This window comes from Dermacentor albipictus, chromosome 2 (assembly GCF_038994185.2).
Source record: "Dermacentor albipictus isolate Rhodes 1998 colony chromosome 2, USDA_Dalb.pri_finalv2, whole genome shotgun sequence".
In the NCBI taxonomy this organism is placed as follows: domain Eukaryota; kingdom Metazoa; phylum Arthropoda; class Arachnida; order Ixodida; family Ixodidae; genus Dermacentor; species Dermacentor albipictus.
The window spans coordinates 132,478,796-132,502,569 of NC_091822.1; the positions used below are offsets into that span (position 1 = coordinate 132,478,796).

The 23,774-nt window shown below is 42.2% G+C and overlaps 1 protein-coding gene across 1 annotated transcript; it reads left to right on the plus strand.

The window, feature by feature from the left end:
* Positions 1-1,494: 1,494 nt before the first annotated feature.
* On the plus strand, positions 1,495-21,408 carry LOC139055546 (uncharacterized). Its single transcript, XM_070533056.1, has 9 exons — positions 1,495-1,561; positions 4,275-4,402; positions 6,428-6,554; positions 9,108-9,772; positions 13,335-13,547; positions 15,586-15,649; positions 17,428-17,590; positions 18,962-19,071; positions 20,967-21,408. Coding segments are annotated over exons 2-9 (1,467 nt in total). The 5' UTR covers positions 1,495-1,561; positions 4,275-4,279; the 3' UTR covers positions 20,969-21,408.
* The last annotated feature ends 2,366 nt before the right edge of the window (positions 21,409-23,774 follow it).

Consider the following 23,774-nt stretch of genomic DNA (forward strand, 5'->3'; position numbering starts at 1 on the left):
CTCGTTCTCATTCACTTGCCCACAGGACACAGAAGTAGGCATAGTGCTGTCCTTCAGTGATTGAGATAGTTCATCTTTTTGCCAGTTAAGTGTGGCTGAACATATGTATTTCAGCCCTTCGCAGTAGTGAGTCTTGTGGATTTCGCAAGCCCTCACAGGTGTGTTGGATCATAATGTTAAACTACCTTCATGCTAACAGAAGGGTATCTAAACATTGTCATTAGAGAACATTACATTGTTTTATCTTATGTCTGCAGTGCACTTGCGTGTAATCTGACTGCAAAGCCTAATAATAATCAGTATCTGTTGCAAACAGTGTATATTCGTCAGTCTGCTTTCATGTGACGAAGATGGAAATGAGTGCAGAAAATAGAAACTTAGTCAAGCTTATTAAATCTGGAGTATTTAACGGGTGCAATAGTTTTACAGAAGAATTTGCTTTTTCTATTGTAGCACCATCATCAGTGATGCAAGATGAACACTTGCCGCCTCTGTACAAAAACTTTTACAACCTTCAAGTCCTACTTTGAACATTTCGCCTTCCACAGTAGCTTGGTGGACGGTGCCTTATGCCACGTCAAGGAGTGCCATGCTGTTTTGAAAACCTACGGGAGCTTCAGGCAACATATCTCAAGGCATCACAGGAACCAAATCAGCGAGCGCCAGCGACACTCCAATACTTATCAGTGTACTGTGTCGCAATGTGGGAGACTACAGACCACTCGCACAGACTTTATTTCGCACATTGCTGACCACTTTAACAGTGGTTTGAATTGCCTTTCTTGTCCGTTTGAAGGTTGTACAAGTGTACTGCGTTCTGGTGCATCATTTCGGACGCACGTGTGTAGAAGCCACAATGCAAAGGGTGCTTTAGAGCACACGCAGGCAACAAACCTAAGCCCTGAGCTGGAAGACCAAATGGCTTTAGGTAATCAAGTAATGGATCTTTCAGATGAAAGTTCAAAGGATGGTTCTTGTGGGGAACCCAGTGCACATAGTTCTGAACATGACCTTTACACAGAGAATTTTGCTTTCTTACTTCTCAAACTTGAGTGCAAGCACCATGTGCCAGCTAGAACTGTGCAATATATAGCAGAAGGCATAAAAAATCTTCATAGGTTGAGCCAGGATGTATCACTGAAAGAGGTAGCCGCAATAGTTCCACAAGAGACGTTTGCTGCAGTGCAGTCTCATCTTGCTAATGACAACCTCAACACAGCATCGCAAACACTGGCTTCATGTTATCAACGGTACAAGTACTACAAAAATAAGTTTTGTTATGTGAGCCCATCTGAGATTCATTTAGGCCTCAACAGGCAAAACAGTGCTTCCATTTGCCACTATGTGCCAGTAGCAGACCTTATACAATTCTTGTGGCACTTTTCACCGGCAAGCAAGCAGTTAACTACCTCTCGGACTATGTCTGATGACTGTTTCAGTGACTTTACTTTGTGCCAACCTTTCAGAGAACAAGAGAATGTGATACAAATCATACTGTACCAAGATGAATTTGAAATTGTAAATCCGTTGGGATCAGCAAAAGGAAATTTCAAGTTACTTGGTGTGTACATGACACTAGGCAATTTGCCTCTGCATTGTAGATCAAATGTGGAAAGCTTGCAGCTGGTGATGCTTTGTCGCAACAAGGATATAAGAGAGTTTGGGCTAAACATAGTTTTGCAGCCTTTGGTAAAGGATTTGGTCAGTCTTGAAAGATCAGGATTGTCAATTAATGAGGTTCACTATGCTGTGCGCCTCAGTTTCATTGCAGGTGACAATCTTGGAAGCCACATGGTGGGAGGCTTTACACAGAACTTTAGCACATCCATGTACTTTTGCAGATTTTGCCTTGTGACCCGCGCAGAGTTTGAGCAGGTGCCTAATGCAGTTGGTGAACGTCGTACCCCCCAAAATTATAATGAAAGTTTAGGCCGCCTTGCCAATGGAGATGGTGTGCAGAGCGACTGTGGTTTGACTGGAAATTCTCCTTTCCATGCTCTAAAACACTTTCATGTTTGCAACCCAGGTTTGCCGCCTTGCATTGGCCATGACCTTTTTGAAGGTGTGGTGCAATATGATTTGGCACTATGCATTCGTTACTTTGTGAACAAAGGCTGGTTCACATATGGCTACTTGAACAACAGAATCGCTACCATGAAGCTTAATGCTCATGACTTGCGTAACAAGCCTGCTAAAGTATCCCACAACAGTAACAAACTTGGAGGCCACGCACTCCAGAACTGGACTTTGCTGAGATTATTTCCTGTGTACTTGGGCAGCAAAGTAGTAGACATGAATGATGCTGTTTGGGAACTTGTCATCACGTTGATGCAAATAGTGGACCTTCTAATGGCTCCAAAGATAACAGCTGGCCAGGTTGCATATATGAAAGTGCTGATTGAAGACTATGTTGTTTCTCGCTGTGAACTGTTTCCCAGAGACAAACTCAGGCCAAAGCACCATAACATGTTGCATTACAGTGAACTCTTGCAGCACTTCGGCCCACTTTGTCATGTGTGGACGATGAGGTTCGAAAGTAAGCATCAGTACTTTAAAGAATGCATTCGATCTGTCAGGAACTACAAGAACGTCACCAAGACACTGAGTGAACGGCATCAGCTTTTTCAGTCATTCTTGGCGGCACGTGGCTTATTTTGTATTGCCAGTCAGTTCACAGGCATGAGCATGTCCGAGCAGTTGAAAGTACTCGGCAGTTTGAAGAGAAAAGACTTGTCTGATGACTGTGTGCTGCTAAAGAAAGCTACAGTAGAGGGCTACACTTATGCATGTAATGATTATGTGCTTGTCTCAGGCACACGATTCAGTGTAGTGTTTGGTTCCGTGATTGCCATTGTTAAAGACCAGAGTGAAGCGGTAGCCTTGTTGCTTCGACACACACCTGCAGCACTTTTACCTGGCCTTGAACTGTATGGTCTGCAAAACTCAACAGAGGAAACAGTTCTTTTGCATGCACATGAACTTCTTGACAGAACAGCATACCAGCCATACTCGTTTAATGGCAATTCTGTTTTGAGATTGAATTTTTCCTTCTGTGAAAAACTCTGAGCATCATTACCTGTTAAAGGGGCATTAAACAGAACATTAAGTTCAGCTCTATCAGTGAGTTACGTTTCTACAATACCAAAAAAGCCAATTGCTGCTAGAGGCAAGCCAGAATAGACGCAAAAACAATGGGTGGTATTTCCACGCCATCTTGCTCTGACGTCATGGGTTTAGATTACGTTTACTCAGGACTGGTTTATTTTTCATTGGTGAAAAAGAACTACAATGTATTCTAAGCTAGCCAAAGATTGAGCATAACAAGTTTTGCTATTCTACAGTGGCTCTAATGTGGGAAGATACTTGCCAACTGTAAAGTGGACGAAGTTCAGACGAGGAGTTGGGTGGAGAGAAGGGAAAGGGGGCGGCTGGTGACAGCCAACCCTGTCAGGTCCAGGGGCCACCAGTATGTACATGCAGCAAAGTTGATCAAATTTTTGCAGTTCTACCGTGTTGTAATTTACAACAAAGATGCAGTATAGCTGCCTGGCGAACACAGCTGTCAATGCAGATGGAGGTACTGCGAATGGTTAGGGCCTGCAACAGAATTAGCACCACAACAAAGACAAAACCTTTATGCTTATTGGAATGCAACAGCAGACCAAGCAGAAGCATGTGGAAATGAGCTGGTGGGCATTATAAAAAGGAACTCTGGTCTATCTTAATATTGTTGTTCAGTAGAAAAAGCAAGCATTTTGGGACAGTTTGCAGCTTTAAACCCGTGACATCAAACTGGCATATCGACATGGGGTTTTGGATTGAAAATCAAAAAGTGGTAGTTTGGGTTTCATTTTTTCATATATCAATGATCCTCCTGCTGCAAAATTAATGCAATTGGTTATGGAAGTATTAATCAGCGTAGAGTGCTTTGTATTTTCTCTTCAATATCCCTTAAGATCCTCTTTACTGCGATTGTACCCATTGCTTTGTATTCTCCTTCCTGTGGCTGTGTTTATGTTTCTCGTTTTCAAAAACTGGTTTTAATTTGAAGAAGTAGTGGTCTTGTGAAAATGCAATAACAATTTTCTTTCTTTTGCATTTGCACTTTGTGTCTCAAATAAAATGTTCTTTAGTTCAAGCATGGCTTTGTTTTGCTGCATTAAACAGAATGCTTCCGCTTGGGATACAGCTTCTGAGCAGCTGAAACACAGCAATATTCCCAAATGAAAGACTGAATTTATTTATAAATGTAACTGCTGCTTCAACTACTGCAGGAGAAATGCCACTCCTAAAGATATGGAATGGAGACTGCAGTGTGAAAAAAATGGCACAAGCGAGCACACTTGTAGAAGTGCTAGCACAGGCAGAGGAGAAAGGCATTTGCAAGTCGGAAAATGCAAAGGTAACACTCGTGCTTCGTCTAGGTCTCGGCGTTGTAGGTCTTTGCTATGCACGGATCCCTTATCTTCAGTCACGTGCCAACAGCTTAGGTGCACAGCTTTATTTTTTTCTCTGTGGCACTGGCTACTTCATTCCACTTGGCAACCAAGGGGTGTAGGGGCTCTGTAGCTAAAGTGAACTAATGATTTGCCCTTGTTTTCATGGGCAGTAATGACTGGTTAATGAAGTTACCCATTTCCAGCATTTGAATGTGTGAAAATCATTGTAAAAATATGACCTTTACATTAGTATCATCATCATGAATTGGCAAAGTAATTGAGATCCAATTTTCTAGTTTTGTTTTCACAAGAAACAGCTAAGCCTGTTGTCTGTGCTTTATTCAGTACCAAAGGTCTTTTTGACCCATCACAAGTTGCATGTAAAGAACCTCTCACCCCTTTTATACCTGACGGCGAATTTTCTTTCACTGCAGAAGCTGGAGTACTGTATTTTCTTGTAAATAATGCGATCATGACTATAATGTGAGGGGGGACTTGCGATCACAGAAAAATAAACGGAATATATATTGTAATTATCACGTAGTGATGCTGACCCAGAAAGAGGAATGGTGCCTAAGAACAGGTGCCTGTAAGACATCGTCCTCCATGGCACCAAGGATATTGACAGGCAGCACCTCGGAATAGGGATGGCCGATTAATTTTTATGTGATTATCGATTAATCATTCATCACCATAGCCTTCAATCGATCAATTGTGTACAATGCACGGTCTTTAATTGATTAACTAAGTAATCAAAGTTCTTGCTGGGCACTTTTAAAAATGTTGAAACATGGTTATATACTTTTGTAAGACCCTGTTTTAATGTTTGAGAGGTGGAACAAAGTTCGAAACATGAGTGTATAAACGTTTAATAAAGGACAATCTTTAACTTGTTAAAGACTAATATAGTTTACACTAGTGACGTTGGAAAAGAACAGTATTTATTAAAGAATATCACTTAGGGCAGAATTAAATAACATCCGTGGCTCTAGTGAATCTTTGTATAGTGCAGTTAAACAACAAATAAAAAAATGGCAAAAGTGAAAATTGAAGTCCAACTGAATTATGCAAAAAATTGCCATACACAGGAGGAAAAAAATTACTTGTTTAACATTTTAAACCACATGCTCTATTCTACATAAAGTAATGTCAATTGGCTGGGAGTTTAGGGTGAAACTGACATGTTTTTTTAATGGTCACACAAGCAGCATATTAGATGCTTGTAAGCTGTAGATTTGCTGGAATCGACATGAACCCCATCGCTATGTGAAACATGCTCCAAACTGGCGTGCATGCTGTGGCACGTCTTTAGTGGACTGGGAGTGGCACAACAATGAACGACTGGGTTGCTATAGTAGGCCATGAATTGCGAGGGCATTTCAAGCCTCCAGCTTAGGGCAGCATGGTGGCATGTTCAATGAGGGAGCAGAGAGGGGAAGTGCTCGGCATCACTCGGGACCCGGAATAAAAGTCGACAGTCGCTCTACCACAGCTGCACACTCTTTTCGTGCGCCAGCATTCCAGTACGATTTCGAAATTTTTACGCCATTCCTGTCTAACTCTAGAAAACGATTACTCGGACCGGCCTAATCAATTAAGTTGATTAAATGAAAGGTGGACATCGATGAAGATTAATAATTTTGTAATTTTGTGAGATACATTTAATCTGTTAAACATTCATCAATATTGCCAACCCTACTTCAGTAGTGCCTGCATATGAGCATGCAGCAGCAATCATTGTGGTGTCTAGTGGTTTGGCTACTGCAGTTCGAAGCACCAGAAAGGATAAAGAGCATATTTGCATGAAAAGCTCGAATATAATGTGATGCATGTTCTGAGGCCACAAATTTGGAAGATAAGTTTTTATAGTGTTACAATTACGGCAAAATAACCTTGCCTGATCGCTGAAATTGCGTATTTGTGCACGAATTGGTGAAGCTTTCATATGGTCATATGTGTAACAAGATAATGCCACTACCTTTAAACAGGTTTTTTTGAAAGACTGGACTCTTCTTGAAGAAGATGTCTTTCAAGATGTATTGAAGGAGCTCCCTCTGGATGACAGGATCTTTATAGTTGCTGAAGTTATACCACCAGTGGAGCATGATTCTTCAGGTAAAATGTGTGATGTTTCTTGTTTATTAATTATGTGTACTATATGATAGACTGTTGCATTTTGACATTATTCCTAGAAGAGCAGAGTGCTTGGCTACTTGGCACACGATGATACTTGAGGAAACCAGCGAAAAAATGACACACAAACATGAAGGTGGCTCGCAGTTTCTTCAAGTATCAGTATGAACCAACTGGCCCAGGAAGCAGCACTTATTGGTACGCAACTTTTTGTCACATTTAGAGATGGGCAACAGAGACATAACCGGACAAGTACATTTCTACAAGTGAAAGTATTTAATGAAAACGATGCATAAGCAAGCGGCTCTGTTGAAATCCAGAGAATTAGTGAGCATGCAAATACAACCTGAATACAAACTGACTGAGCAACCATCTAAAGTGCCACGTTTGAAATCTGTCCCCTTGAACCAGTGAATGAATGGGCTTGCCAATAGTGCATTGTATCGGTAATGAATGTGTAATGTGCAGGCTAGTTTTCATTTGCGTATCTTATGGCTGAAAAAATTATCAGAAGCAGTGGTTGAGCGACACGTGAAATTTACAAGGATACAAAACTTACAGGTGTGGTGCTCCTTTAAGACTTGAAGCCATTGTCACACAAATTAAACGACACGAGGAACAAAAGGCTGGACACCACTGCCACTACATTCACAACTGATTTATTACTAGAGGCTAGGAGAGAAAACAATAAAGTGTGCATGCACAGTGGTTCTACATGGCAGTGAGAAAAAAAAAAGATGGCTTTTCTTAATTACCTTGATGAAGCCGTTCACATGCACATTTTATTGTGTGTTCTCTTCTAGCCTCTAGGATAAACAGCTGTGGCGTCCAGTCTTTTTGTTCCTAATGTCTTGCTTGATTTACGCCATGATGGTTTCATCAAGTTTCTAACTACTCCAAGAACAAGTTATTTTTAGTTTCCTTCAAGACTGTTTACATTTCTTTGGTAAAAGGGGGTTGAGCAATTGCAATTGAAATAAATGACAGTATTCGCTTTTTTAAATTTCATGCCCAAATGCAAGCAATGATGTCATCGTGGTCTTAAATACTTGGTCTAATCTTATGCAGGAAAATTTTGAAAATAATTATATTCTGGGATTTCACACGCCAAAACCATGCTATGATTATAACGCATGCTGCAGAGGAGGACTCAAGTTGAATTTTGACCCAATGGGTATCATTAATTGTAGAAAAGGTTCCTGAAATTCCTGGATTTGTTACACTCAGATCCAATGTAATTGAACAATATCTAGCACCTTTCTGTTTTTGGTTCATGGTGGGATGGGAATGCAGGTCAGGACAGAACACAGTGGGCTCTTGCATGAAAGCTTATTGAAAATATTGCTCGAAAAAGATCATTGGGGGGCATGCACTGAGAACAAAATAAGGGAAAATGGCATGTCAGAATTATCAATGGACTGTTTGCAAGGAAATTTGACAGCAGTGATCTATTGCAGCGAGCATGGTAAAGCAACTATATAAACACACTACTTAAAGGTTGTCCGAATGCTTGGTGTACACTAAGGTTACTCAAATGTAACTGCCCAACCCTGATGTAACCAAAGTGGTTTCATGGAATATGCTCTCTTCAATTTGATTTTGCATGCATGAACATCAGTTCTGACAAATAAAGTACAGTCACATTCTTTGTACAGACAGATATGTGATGGCCATGACCTTCATTCTACAGTGCTCAGTGTTTACCCAGGATGAGTTAGTGGGCTGTCTGGTCAATGTATAAATTGTTACAACCTTGCAGAATCTTGTACATTACTTTTGGGGCACAACAGATGACTGTGTTGATGTCTATAGGCTGGCATTTCATTTTATACTTTCTCTAGGGCACACAACCTACATAAATTGAAAGGCGCTGTAAAAACGAAGTTAAATCAATGCTTGTATGCAGCCACTTTTGAAATTGGTGGGAAGTACTTTATTGTGCAGCATTAAACTACATTGGGCTAATTTTTCTTAGAATCGCCGGGTCGACATGTTCAAATTTTCAGTGCATTTACACAAGACACAAAAATGAATAAAGAATCAGTCCTGAGTTTTCAATTTATGCCCTGCGAGAGTGGCATGGTGTTCCTGACTCGCCACTGCCATGATTACAGGCTTAAAAGCCACTCAGTATCATTGAAGGCTCGGTACAAACTTCTCTGTGCACTGTAAGCAATGGAGCTGTACTCTTCAGAAAGCCTGTTGATGTGTAGAAGTACTGTGTGTAAAGCCAAAAGTCTTGCAGCTGCTTATATTTCACACATCAGGAGGGTATTCTGTAAATGTCCACCAAGTTAAATGTATATTTCAGCTGCCACTGATTGCTGGAGCTGAACAAGTGAGAAGGAAACTTGCTATGGGTGCCTGTTTCCTTCTCTCTGGCACCCCAGTCCAGCCAATCAGCACGTCAGCAGCAGCTAAAACGTACATTTCTACTAGATAGACATTTAAAGAATACTACCGCCTCTTCCCCCACCCCCCTTGTGCCAGTACAGCTTTGGCGCATTGACAGGTTTGCATTTTCCATTACTTTAGGTATCTCGCAAGCCGACTGCGTGACAATTTTTGAAGAAGTGAGCACACCCCAGTTCAACTTTCATTTTGAGAGGCTGCCAAGAAGTGTTCAAGTCGCATTAGAGGCACCTCAGGCACTTCCTCCCGGAGAAAGGAGAGATCTTGTAAGGTGCATTGCGCATGACATGATGCAGGTTTCACCACGGCCTAGGAGAGAGTTCATCCGCAGTGTTGCTGAGGCCGTGGTAAAGCGTTTTCCTGCTTGCCTTCAGGACCGCACAGTCAGTGGCAAGGTGTTTGGTCGAGGATATGATTCCCTGTTCCAGCAACTTGAGAACAGAGTAGAGAATTTGGGCCGTGTGAAACAGCAGGAATTGCCATCATGCGTGAAGACGAAGAAATACTCATATGGCTGTGCCAATTGGCAGCCAGTGTGCTTGCAACCAGTCGAAACCATAGCTGAAAAAATCCAGTTTCTTAAAGGGGAGGCCCAGAAGACACTGCGAGACATAGATGTACCCTTGGCACAGACATGTATGGATGCAACCTACAGTGAACAACGAAGGTTCATAAATTCTGATGCACCAGTCCATAGCACGGCAGAAGTCAGAGAGGAGTGGCCATTGCTCTTCCACAAGTCCTTTTTCTACAAGCATGCCTGTCAGCTCCTTGGCAAAAATATGAGGGTAAGAGCTCCTTCTAATGGCAAATACTTATGTCTACGCATTACCAGTGTTTGCTACATACATTGAAAAGCACTCCATAAGACAATTAAGGTCAGACAAAAGAAATGGCCTCTAGAAGGAAAGTCTGAAATGTTATCCGAAATAGCAGCACATGGTCTTAGTGCGTCTTCTTTTCGCTTACTCATTGTGCTTACTGTAGAGGGACGCTAATAAAGGGAAAAATCAGACATCCAACCGTTCGTAGCAATTGCTACAAAGGAGGAACACTGAAACAGTTTTCATGGCTATGTAGAAGTGAACTGAGTCGTAGGGTAGATCCCTGTGTTCATCGATATACAAAGTTAGGTGCTCTGCGTAAACCGTGTAATTTATTGAGTTTGAAACACCTGCATTCCATGTAGACTGGGTAGTAGTAATGTCACTTTGGTGAGCAATCTGATTGGCTTCCCGTGTGATGTAGGGAATACTTCACTGAAGCATATTTTTAATATCGAATGCTATATATTGAATCGTCTCTTCAAGTCAGTGGCATATTTCTGCTTTGAGAATGTGGATATTTGTACACATGAACTTGAACATGCATGTGAGGGATGTAGTAGAATGAAGAGCTTTCTGCGAAAAGCAGGGCTTTTTGGAAGCTTTGTGTGGCTACATGGATGGAGAAAGGCAAGGGATGAAAGAGAATGCAGCAAAGATTAACAATGACATGGTAGCAAGGACACCTGATGGAACATAGAGGATTTCTTATGTGAATGTAGGTGCAGCGATATCTTCAGCGACAAAAGCATTAAAGGGGCCTTGAACCACCCCACGGGCTTGGTGAAATAACATAGTCTGCGGATAGCATACGCTGTTGTGAACATCTCAGCCAAGTTCTGCTGTCGTACGCGGTCCGTGGAGCTCTCAAGCGGAGCGCGAAGTCAGAGCTCCACGGACCGCGAAGTCACCTTTTTCTCAAACGCTCTCGTTTCAAAAACCGCATGCTCCTCGCACTTCTCTGTATGCTCTATTTCGTCATAAAGCACACTCCAATACGCGGCTGCTATTGGTTGCTGTGCTTGGCTACACCGCGGCCGTCACGAGGTGCCACCACCAGTCCAGTGGCTAAGCGCACTGCAGCTCTCTGAGGACAGCTGCGTTTGGCTTACGTTTAGCGCGGCATAGGCACGAAATCAGGAATTGGAACTGCGCGCCACGGTGGGACGTCTCCGCCGCAGCCTTCGCAGTGCAAGGCATTGGAGGAGGAAGGGGAGCACAGCTAAGGCCTTGTTTGATTGTCGATAACTGCACTTCTACTGAACGCATCGAAGTACTTTTTGTGGCAGAGTGGTTCTGAAATAGCCTGTCTTCACTTCAGATGTCTTTCTCCACTTCGATAAAAAGTGGTTCAGGGCCCCTTTAATGGTACTGATGCTGCATTGCACTTGCCTTGCATTGCAGGTGTGTGTAGAGGGTTATGTACAGCTACTGCATGCTGTATTAAAGGCGAGTGCTGCACATGAACTTCATTTTAAGGCCAGCATCACCACAGTAATGAAAAAAATGCATTACAAAGCGACATGAGAACATGCTCAGTTCAAATCAATTTAACAGACTCTCGCTTCACTGCAACTTGTTTCCAAGAAGGTGGGACATAGGCATGGCCACTTGGCAAAATGTCAAGGAAGAATGCCGCAGCTTGAAAGAATGGTAATGTTTAATCACTTGTACTTTTATTTAATTTGATGTGCTGACATAATGTTCCTGTGAAGAAGCACTTCGTGTGAGATACTCTCAAGATGATACTTTTAGGTATAACAAAGCTGGTTTTATCATTCCTTTAACAACTTCGCTAAGCAAGAGCTCTTCCATCAAAAACTGAAACATCTGTACAGGATTATCTGGATCATTGGGAGGCGTCAGGATCTCTTGTTCCAAAAGGCATGAAGGAAGTAAATGCAGCATTTTATGCAATGCATAAATGGTGTTCAGGTTTGTGGAAGGCGTTCTCTGGTTTGCGTAATTCACATATGTTGGCCTTGGTGTTTGTTTATACTCTGATGCGTAACTTAAGCTTAATAGTCATATCATTAGAAGACAAAAAACATTGACACCGAGTACAACATAGGGGAAATTACTTGTGCTTAATAAACAAAATAAAGAAACGATAAATTAATGGAAATGAAAGTGGATGAAAAAACAAATTGCCGCAGGTGGAGAACGATCCCACAACCTTTGCATTTCGCGTGTGATGCTCTACCAATTGAGCTACCGCGGCGCTGTTTCCCCATCCACTTTCTTGGGTGTTTATGTGTCCTAGTAGAACCCTGGGAGTGTTAGCCAGCGCCACCGCTCACAGACCTTGGTGGCAGACGTGGAACATCCTTTCTGCCGCAGGTGTCACGAGCATGTGGTCCTTTTGGGTGAAGGCAACCAGTAAATAAACCCACACATGCTACCTGAAGGCATTAATGTTGCCGGATTCTAATAGCTTAATACTAACTCATTGGCTACCAAAGCTGGCAAATCACTGGACCCAACAACAGGGGCACATTGCCAAAGCCACAATTTGCCAAGCTGTAGGTATGGTTGGTTTAAAATCTTATTTATAAATGGCATGACGGGTGACATGTGCTATACTTCATCAAAACTGTCAATAGGTGGCACTGCGTCTTTACAACAACGGAGGTTAGATTTTCTATATTTTTATTTAGTATACGACGGGGCTACCCACAAGTAACCGGAATTATTTTAAGTTGCTGTATATTTATTTTTTACAAAACCTTATCACCTTGAAGGTACTCTATTGCAGTTATTACATTTGTCCAATCTATGATTCCATTCTTCAACACATTTTTCAAACTTGTCTGTTTTGGTGGCCTAATAGCTCCTCTAGTTTTTTCTCTCACCTCTTCTACATCGTGAAATCGCAGTCCTTTCATGTCATTCTTGATTCCAGGAAACAAAAATATTGCATGGAGCGAGGTCAGGTGAGTAAGGGGTGTGGCCGCCTGACCTCGTTCCATGTGACTTTTTTGTGTGTTCTGAAGTGTGTGTGTTCTAAAGACTATTGACCTGGCATAGTGGTATTGCATAATGCAGCACCAACATTTTGAGCAGTTCACCTCACGTGATGCAAAATGCTAAATATATTTTTTCACTACAATATCTAGTAACTCGCATAGTACCTGTAGCAATGTCTTGCATATGAACAATATGAACAAATTCTGCCGTTAAAGCAATGTCCTACTTCAGGCATGACCTAAGGTACCTGCAGTTTCTTTAATAACAACATAAGAGAACACTTGGTTCCTATGTAAGCTAATCTTCTGCTTTTGATGTTCTTTCGGTGGAGTAATTGTTTTTTCTGCCTTGAGAGCTTTTGGCAGAACTTTGAATTTTGATGACATGGTCATGGTTATTTTTGTTGGCGGCATATTTTCAGTTGTTGGAAAGCATTGTCTGTTGCACATGCTTGCTTTCAACTGACTGTTTCAAATAATTATCACTGTATTTCTGGCTGCTTCCTTTGCACTGATTTGGTGTGTTCTTTCCTTACTTGGGTTATGTTACTCAATTCCAGGGGATATTTGAGGAGAACCTGTCTGGCGTTGCACCTTTGTTCATAAAGCACTTGGACACTTTAACTGCACCAAGGAAAGAACTTGTGCAGTGGATGGTTAAGGTGGAACTTCAGGAGCGGAAAGGAAACCAGCATGCAAAAGAAGAAGCCACCATTCCACTATTGGCTGCCTACTTCAAGGATGATCCAGATGATCTGTTTCGTGTTCTTGAAGTAAGCAATGCTTGTTTTGTGTAATTCAATACGCACTATGCTGCTGTATTTTTAGAAACTGTTCTGTCCTAACATTTCAATTAAAATTCCTAAACAGCTAAAATGGAACCAAAACTGCAGCAAAATTACGTTTTGGCTCAGTGAATGTGGTAGACACCAAGATACAACAGCTCAAGGTCTGTCAATTGTGAAATTGTTTTTCTTCCTAATGGACAGCTATTGGCCAAGTAGCACTGTTGAAAACTCGATTCCCTCAGAGTGCAGCAAATAATTACATCGCCTCTTAATATGGCCACCACAAAATATGTTTTAGATGTGATCAGGAGGCTAGATCTGCTAAGAGAAATAAAGGTTGTGATAACCCGAAATAACCTGCTTACTACAATGTCTCCCTGCCGTATTGTCGGTTATAACAGTGAAGTCTGGCTGTTGGGTGTCTGTGCGAACAGGTAATGAAATGCGAAATCTTTGAAAGGAAAAAAGTGATATGCGAGCCGCTGCACGATCACCTGCCACCCGAACTGCTCCATGAGAGCAGCATGCCAGCCTCGCGCTTATCTTTACCGACCCTTCCACCCCTCCGTAGATGAATGGACCACACCATTGCGGTCCAGTGCTTGGGTCTTTATTCTATGGCTCTCATTCTTCGCAATTCTCCGAAAGGATTAAGTCACTCGTGCTTATCTTTGTTCGTTGTATCGGTCGTTCCTGGCCACGTTGACTTGCCGCAGAAATGGAAGATGGCTGATGTGCCCACTGATCATCGGCAATGCACAATGTTGCAGGTGAAAAGGAAGCACACTGCTATAGATGTGGAAACAAAGTGCTTTTAACCGATGAGGCAATCGTTGCGAACATGCCTCTATCGGATGGCGACAGTGACAGCCACGACGGCAGCACTGATGCGGTAGGGAAGGCGACCTCAACATTGTCCCCGCGGGAGGTTTTGTAAATTATTCAGGCCCTCATGGGCTTGTTTTTGCGAGGGACCATCCGCTTCACTACATGGAGCGTCTGGATGCCTTGGAGAAGGATGTCGGCAAGCTTCGCATAAAGCAAGCAAGGCTGACGGATATGCGGTTTTCCCGTGCAAGCCACTGGGAAGCATGTGGCAAGATGCTTGTTGCGATCTCATCCCAGCATTTCTTCTGGATTTCTCAAGCTGAGATGTTGCTGCGGCAACCTCCCTGTATCTTTTAAAAGGTGGATTTTGGGACCACCAAAGCAATGCCTCGGTTGAGCTTGTATGTCACTTGCCGCCTGTGACCTTTCTTTTGTAGTTGTTATTGCGGTGCCATTCTTGAACGCCGGCAGCCGCAGCTTGTTAGCAAGACGTGATTGTAGCATGCAGGAAGCAGAGTTAAAAAGTTAAACGAGTCAATACAGTCAGAAGCTGGATGGAGGAAGGTAGTAGGGAGAAGAAGTGGCCTCCCCGCCTTTATAGTTTTCTTGGAACAGCTATGCCGTCCTTCCGTCTGTTTCTTTTTTTTTCATGCAACCCAGTTATAGCAATGGAATTTTCATGGCACTTGATTTTTGTTAAAAGTGGGTTTGACTGTACTTCAGATTTTGAATATTAAGAAGCTAGTAAAAGCCTAGTTTTGTATCATGCGAACAAGCCAGAGTGGTCACAAGATGAGACAATGTAATCAGTTGTAGTTGAACGAAGAAAGCCTCAGCCTGAAGACAACATTTTGCCAAGTCTCATGGTACCTGATGAAATCAAGTTCCCCTTGTCAAAATGTTGGCTCTGGCTGACACTTCCCTTGCTTGATAGTGCTCATCGCTAGTATTACCTTGGAGTTCCTAATGAGGATCACAAACATGAAATGTTTTTAAAATTTGAAGCTTTTTACTGGCACCAGCTGGCACTGAGCACCTCATTGTTTATTGTTTTTCTGGAAAATCCGTACTGCCACTCAAGAGCAGTGTGAAACTAATTCAGTATATTCAATTGCCTCCATTTTGGAAATACACTGGGGCTGTTTGGCATATGTGTCGTCTTTTAGTTCCCACGTGCTATTCTTTCTTTTCACAGGAAGGTACAAGCATCACGGAAGTGATGGACGAGTTTCCATCTACACCAGTTGTGGTTTCATTAGGTAAGACACTAATGTTCAAAGTCTATAATGCAGTGCAATACAGTCGTCGACCGTTTATTCGAATCTCACGGGGACTGCGAAAATGTCCGAATAAGCAGGTGTCCAGAAAAGCAGATTAAGAAAAAAAAATCCTTTATTTCCACGCACTTATTCGGGCTCGGCAGTAGGCTTGAAGAAATCGTGAATTCGCCGTTGCAAGCTGTTCTGTTTAAGCACAATCGGTTAAGCCTGAATCTCGGAAAGGGTCGTACGGTCAGTCACTGCTTGTACACACTCCGCATGCAACGGCAGCGTGGCACATGCTGCGTAATCTTCCTAATCGGAGTCATCGTCATCCGGCAGTGCAGCAAAAACTGACGAATGATCTCACCGTCGTCGAGTTCTGTGCATGTTAGTACAGCAGTATCAGCACCTGTGAAACTGTCAAATGAGACGGTGTCCGGAAGCGCAATGCAACCACTGTGCAGGTCTCGGCAGAACAGTTTCAGCGTCAGCAGGGAGCACATCGGAAGGCTACAAATCCTAGCCCTCCCGGCACCCGCTTGCAGGCATGCCCCAGCGCAGTCTGAGCGGCCACTGTCGGCGCCATTAGACACCTGACATGATGTTTCTGTATGTTGCATTTCATCATCGCAACCTCGACATAGCACACAAAGCAAACATCACCACACCCTCACGCCGACACCAGTCGTACAAACGAAAAACGTGGCCTACTCGCAGCGTCATGCACGAAGGAAGAAACAAATCAGCTGCTGGATTGTCTTGACATGGATTACTAAGCTGAGACCAGAACTGCTGGAGCTATGAACCAAGCAGAAACGATGATGATGAGAGGGGATTTGCATTAGCACCGCTTCTTGGGGCAGCAAGGAGGCTCCGTTCAAAGCGAAAATGGCGTTCAGCAAGTCGAACCATGCACCGGTCAGAGTTGGTGCATGGTGCTCTCGATTGAGTTGGCTTAAGGAGTGTCCGAAAAATCAGACAAGAGGTTGCAAGGTGTCTGAACTTTCAGCAGTTGTTATACATTATGGTCTATGGGGAGAATGGCCGTGCCGCGAAGCAGACCGAATAATCGAGCATGTCCAAATTTTTGAAGTCCGAAAAATCAGTCGGCGACTGTATGCCTTTGCAACAGCACCTGTTCTTGTAGTGTTATGTGCCGCATAATTAAGCCTGCTCGGAAGTGTGTTAACTACGAAAGTAGCAAAGCCTGTCATAAGGAAGAGTGAAACATCTTACCAAGCTCTCCAAAATAATGAGCAGACTAAGATTGCAGAAATACCTGTGTAGTTTGTAAAACGTGTGCAAATGCTTCTGTCTTTCATAACTTGACTTGCAGGAAAAACAGGCGAGAGGCTTGCAGTATTTCTTTTACTTTGATGGTAGCTTTGTAGTTAAACATCTGGCGGTAAAGTTGGAGCTAATGCACTTCAGCTTGTCGTATTCCTGTGGCTATGCAATGCTTGCAGTCCTAGCCAAGGTAAACACCTTCATATGGCACACAGATTTAAGGACTATAGGACTGAATTTACTTATATTTAAGGTACTTGGTTATCGTGCCATATTGTTGTATTCAACAAGTATGACAGACTCAATTTTGTACATATTTGCAGAAAAAGACCCTCCGGGTATCGTAATTACTTAAAATTGGCAGCACTAGTTTGTTTGAATAAGTATTAACTGATGTGACTAGCAGGTAGATGTGGTCTCCGTTGCATATTGAATATCATCTATAGAAATTTCATTGGTGCTTATAAAATGTGTATTATGTATTGCAGGAGGCATCTTTGAGAAGAAATGTTTTGTTGTTTGCGAGCAGCAGCTGTTGTTTACGGAGAGCACTGGCTTCATAGAGGCAGCGTGTCTTGCCTTCTTATGCTACTATGTGTTTAACATGACCTATGCAAAGGGAGCAGCAACAACACTTGAGTTCATTCAGAGGTGAGTTGCGCTATTTTAGTGCGCAAGCTTTTGCCTATCTATGAAGACAGATTGTTGACATCTTTAATTATGATTGATAGGAAAATGTGGGTGTCTGGAGCAGATTAACTTTTTTTTATCATCACTGAGAAAGTTTATAAGAAAGATGTACACATCCTTTTTTCTCACTGGATATTGATAATAGTGCAGCATGTTATAGAAAAGTAAACCCATTTTTTTCAAATCCAGAATTTTTGGCAACAAAAGGAAACATTTGGACAGTACATAAAAATGCACTAAAGACAAAGACAAAAGAAACACATACGACAAGACTAGTGCTACTTCCATTTAACGTGTATTTCAAACGAACATCTGTTTATGATCTGCACCTCAGGAACATCATGCACTCATCACCATACACACTAAAGATTCTGAATGAAACGGATCATATGCACGATTGTATGGTCAATCAGTTCATGTGCCTATATTCCTCAAAAGAAATGTCACTTTTTCTTGCAAAACCAAAGATGGACAGCTGATGCACTTGTCACTTGCTTTCCTTATGAAATATGCTTCAACCATTTCGTGTTGTGTTTTTGTGTATCCTTTCCACAAGAAAGCTGTGTCTGCAAGCATGGGTGTGCATGCACACTTTTTGCAATGTTCAGCCAAGTGACTATCATATCCTTTTCTAACAGCATTATTGTGCTGTCTGGCCCTGTCATTGAAGCACTGGTTTGTCCTATATAAACGCATCCACAATCTAAGGGTATATGATAGACAATATCTGAAGTGCATTCGGTGTAATTAGTCCAGTGATTAGTATGAAATTGGGTGCATTTCTGGTGCTTCTTGTTTTGAAGGTTACACACTGCTGACAATTTACTAAGTGCTGAATAAACCAGATTGACATTGTGTTGGTTTGCGACCTTTTTCAAGTTATCTGAAACTTTATGGAGGTATGGAATTACATGTACAGGTCTTTTGTCACAATCTTTGGTTGGGCACTTTCTTCCCAACTTGACCAAAGCAAGGGATTGTTGAAACGTTTGATTGTTTGAAAAGCTGGACTCTGTGGTGCTCGTTGGTTTGTCACCATGGCTTAGGGGTGTCGGAACATTCACAAGCACTAACACTTGTAAGATGTTGCAACAACTGCAGGGCAAAAGTGTTTATATCTGCAGCCAAAATCTGTTCTTGTCTACAAACTCTCAATAATTTGGGAACTTTGATATCTGAACTAAAATCTCTCAAATGTTTGTCATCTCATCCACTGCTGCTGTTTGGATGTGGATATATTATAGTACAAAAAGCATTTAAGGCTTCTGAATGTGAAGTCATTCAGATCTATGGTGATAAGAGATGCTCACATTACTACTGCTTTTCTTGCAGGCAAATATGTGATATTAATCCCTGCAAGGGCAGCAGATCCCAGGGCAATGCCCGCCGTTTGGCTATTCCTACAAAGGTAGTGAAGCTGGCACAGCTTCTTCGAAAGGAATGTGAGTAGGAAGTGCATTTTTGGCTTCGTTTCTTATTTACAGGACTGTTACATTATGAAATGTACACAGAAACAGACCACTGAATTTTCTATACCTTAATGGGAGCATTTAAGTTGGCTGTTTTATACCTGCCTTGCAGCAAGTAGAAACATCTCCAGAGGATTATTGTATAGTTATTAAAATGTGTCAGACAATTATTGTCATGCATAAAAGCAAAAATTCAAGCTGTAGATTTGCAACCCCTAGAGGTGCAGTTGTGGTGCCTAAAATTACCCACTGCATTGTTCTGCTGTGGATGCCTAAATTTAATCTTGAGGCCTCAAGTACAATGCCCCCTGTACCCTATGTGTGATATTAGGAGTAAAAACCTATTGTCAACAATTCTCATAACCTCAAGCCTCATCATGGTTCTTATACAGTTGAACCCACTTATAACGATACAAGTTTCAACAATATATTAGCTATAACAATTAGAAGCTGCTGCACCATCAACTTTTGTATGTGTTCCATGATGAAATAACCCGCTTACTACAATGCCCTGATGCCGCATTATTGGTTATAATGGTGAAGTCTGGCTGCTGGGTGCCTGTGCCGAAAGGTAGTGAAATGCGAAGTCCTTGAAAGAAAAAAAAAAGAAAACGAGAAATTCGAGCTGCTGAATGGTGGCCCTGACAGCCGCCGCGCGCTCATTTTCCAGCCTTCTTCAAATTTTTCTCTCCCGTCGCCCTTCCACCCCGCTGAACACAAATGGGCTGTGCGCATATCTCTACGCCACACCACCCTCTGAAACACGCACAGACCGTGCCAACTGCGTTTCTCCCAGATTGCTTGCTGGCTCCTCATTTAGCGCAGTTCTGTAAACAGCTTAATCGCTCGCGTTTATTTTTGTTGGTTGTGTCGAAATCGTTCCTGGCTGCATGATTTCCCAGCCTCGTTTGACTAGCCGCCGAAACGGAAGATGGCTGATCTGCCTGCCAATCATCATCATCAATGCACAATGTTGCAGGTGAAAAGAAAGTGCTCAGTTAGATCAGGAAACTAAAGGTTTCTAACTGATGAGGCGATCGTGGCGAACATGCTTGCATCGGATAGTGATGGCAATGATGGCAGCGGTGACATCATAGAGCAGGCTGCCTCAACGTTGTCCTTACAAGAGGCCCAGCAGATGATTCAGTTCCTCCGGTGCTTCGTTTCCACGAGGAAGTTTTCGCTGCACTACGTGGAGCACCTGGATGCCTTGGAGAAGGATGTCGGCACGGCTGATGGACATAGGGTTTTCTCTTGCAAGCTAGTGAGACGCTTGTGGCAATGTTGCCTCAGCATTTCTTCTGGATTTCTCAAGCTGACAGGCTGCCGCGGCAACATTCTCGCATATCTTAAAAGCCCCCATTTGGGGCTACCAAAACAATGCCTCAGCGGAGCTCGCATATCGCTTGCCACCGATGGCCCCTCATTACAGTTATATCAGTGCCATTCTTTAACGCTGACAGCCATGACTGGCTACATGCGATCGGAGTACCTAGGAAGCAGTTAGACGAGTGAACACAACCAGCAGCCAGATGGAGCAATGGGATGGGGAGGAGCACTGGCCTCCCCTCCATTGTAGTTTCCTCACAACAGCTCTGCCAACCCCTAGTTTGCTTTTTTCATGCAACCTGGTTATAACAATGATCAATTATAACAATGGGATTTTCGTAGCACTTGAATATTGTATTAAGTGGGTTTGACTGTAATTGTTTTATAGATTTCTTTAATGTTCACTTTTGTTACCTGAAAATTTTGCACACGTCTAGCACAATTTACTTCAGAAGTCAAACCTCAATTGAGCGCTTTAATTCACCTGTTGCATTTTACAGACTTTTGTATACTTATAGTGGTTCATTAATTCTTTTCAGAACCTGAATGGAACACCAGATAATGGCTGATGTGTGCAAAAAAGATTGATTGTGTGTTATGCTGTACCTGTGATTATTTATTAACCTGTTTATGTGGGAGCTCCAGGCTGGTTGGTTATGCCAGGGAAGTCCATTAGGATGGATGTGAATGGAGATAATTATGTGGTGCTCTTCAGGTACTAGTGGTGGCAGGCATAAGGATGCCTTGTATAGACTTGCTGGTTATTGTATTCACTAGGTAATGGGAATGTAGATTAGCAGTAAGGCTAGAGTTGGTCAAGAAATCCGACCTAAGATGGTTAGGCATAGAAGGCCCGTTTGAAAATTATTCAACCTTATTTATTTTAGAGAAGACTATATGGCACAGGTTTGCCACATCGTGTGATGTGTCTTTCAGTTGTGTTGGCTGTTGTACAGGAGCAGTTGTGTTGAGCATTGTCTTGACCCAGTGTGATATTGAGTGAAATAAAATGGCTGGGTGAATTCAACAAAGGCACTATGTGCAATTTATGTGCAAAGCTTGGTGACAGCCAAGCAGAAAGAACTTGGAAGATCTGAACAGCTTTTTAGATGACAGTATCGTCACGAAACAGATTAAAATGGGCTAAAACTGCCTAATTAATTGATATATGTGGTTTTACGTGCCAGAACCACAATCTGATTATGAGGCACGCCGTAGTGGGGGACTGTGAAAATTTGGACCACCTGGGCTTCTTTAACATGCAGCTGAATCAAAGTATGTGGGTGTTTTCGCATTTCGCCCCCATTGGAATGCAGCCACCATGGCCGGGATTTGATCCCCCGACCTCTTGCTTAGCAGCCCAACACCATTGCTACTAAGCAACCATGGCGGGTTAAAACTGCTTCAAGAAAGCCCAAACATCTCGGTTGTTTTCGGAATGTTCGTGCTACATTATGCTATACCACTAGCCTAAGGCAATAGTCCCTTGAACATGCATTGCATTCTTACATTGTTCACCCTGCATAGCCCACCATTCCTGCACACAGCTTGCATGTTCCGAAAGTGTATCGCAAAAAAACTGTATATTAGCATTATGGGTAAGTATGTGCTTGCTGTTGGGAGAAATTTCTATGGGTGATAAGGTTATCCTAGCGAGAGGCTTGGCAAGCTATCACAACTTTTATGTAATGGGTGGGTGTTAGGCTGCTGAGCACAAGGTCGCGGGATCGAATCCCGGCCACGGCGGCCGCATTTCGATGGGGGTGAAATGCGCAAACACCCGTGTACTTAGATTTAGGTGCACGTTAAAGAACGCCAGGTGGCCGAAATTTCTGGAGTTCTCCACTACGGCGTGCCTCATAATCAAAAACAGGTTTTGGCACCTAAAACCCCATAATTTAATATCTAATGGGTGATCATATATAAGTTTAACAGAACTTTTAAAAATCGCCTCCTGCAGATAACATAATTCTAGTCATTGAGCTGAATTATTCAGAGGTGGACAGTACAAGCTCAAGAAATCGGAACACATATTGGACGAATTATAAAGAATTAACTGGTTAATTTCTTGTTTAATTACCTTATGGCACCTATAGCACATACAAATTGTAGCTGGTGAGTTTCCAAGGTGTATCCACTTGGAATGAATTTGCATAATGATACCAGTTATGAAATATGCTTCATACCACTCGCTGTAAGTATGCACTGTTGTTCCATTTACCTTTTTAACAAGACACTCATGCATTGAAGCACAAAAGTAACTGGAATGCCCATGTATTTCATCCCATACTATGGGTAATATCTCGAAACTAGTGTAATCCAAGCAATTCATGACAAGTGGATATGTCTTGCAATCTCACGGGCTACAATTTATAAATTGCAATACCTACTGAAAGTAATTAGGAACTTAATTAGCAATTTTTGTTAATTAGTTATCTGTTCCAATTTCTTGTGCTAGTAATGTTTGCCTCTGCAAATAATACAGCTCAAAGACAAGAAATATGCTATCAGACACAGGTGATCTTCAAAAAATAAGTAAAGCTTAAAAACGATTATCCCTTAAACAAAAGTTCAAAGGATGAGACAAACGAAAAAATATGCATCCACTCACCCACCAACTCTGAAAGGAAAAGCAGTGAGCGCCATGAAATGCAAAAGTGAAAAGTGGAGCTTTATGACACCATCAGCAGATAACATGTTATCCATCGCTTCACTTTAGGGACGGGCAACACTTTGTGTCATAATGACGCTCCACTTACCACTTTGTTTATTTCATACTGCTCACTGATTCTACTTTCCATGTTTGTCTGCAGTTGGATACATGTGTATTCTTTTTTTCCTTTATCGTATCCTTTGATCTTGTTTTAAACTAAAACTGTAGTGGCATGCAAGGCTTTTTTTTTGCTCCTCTAACCTCCATTTATCATTAGAAAGCTCACCAGCATGCAGATATTTTCACATACTGGTTGACATATTTGGTTTCCTTGTGATACATTCTGGGAATATGCAGGTTATGTGAAGTGTTGGGGGGCTGTGTGGCGTGACTAACATGAGGTGGTGGTGCGTATCTTCCAAGAGATTGTTGCCGTAGGCTAGCAGTATGGCAAAACACAGCACCAACAATCGGAACAATTCGCTCACGAGACCCAAATAAAAATACTTTTTTGTTCATTACTGTATATAATGGAAGGCGTTTATGCTGCAAGAAAAAAAAGAAGCGGTTGTTCAGGAACTAAGGTGCATTCAGACTGTTAAATCGTAAGCTTACAGCTGTGGATGATACTGCTAAATGCCCCACTCAGAATTTTCTATAATTCTTGCTCCTAGTAAAATAACATTGCATCTGA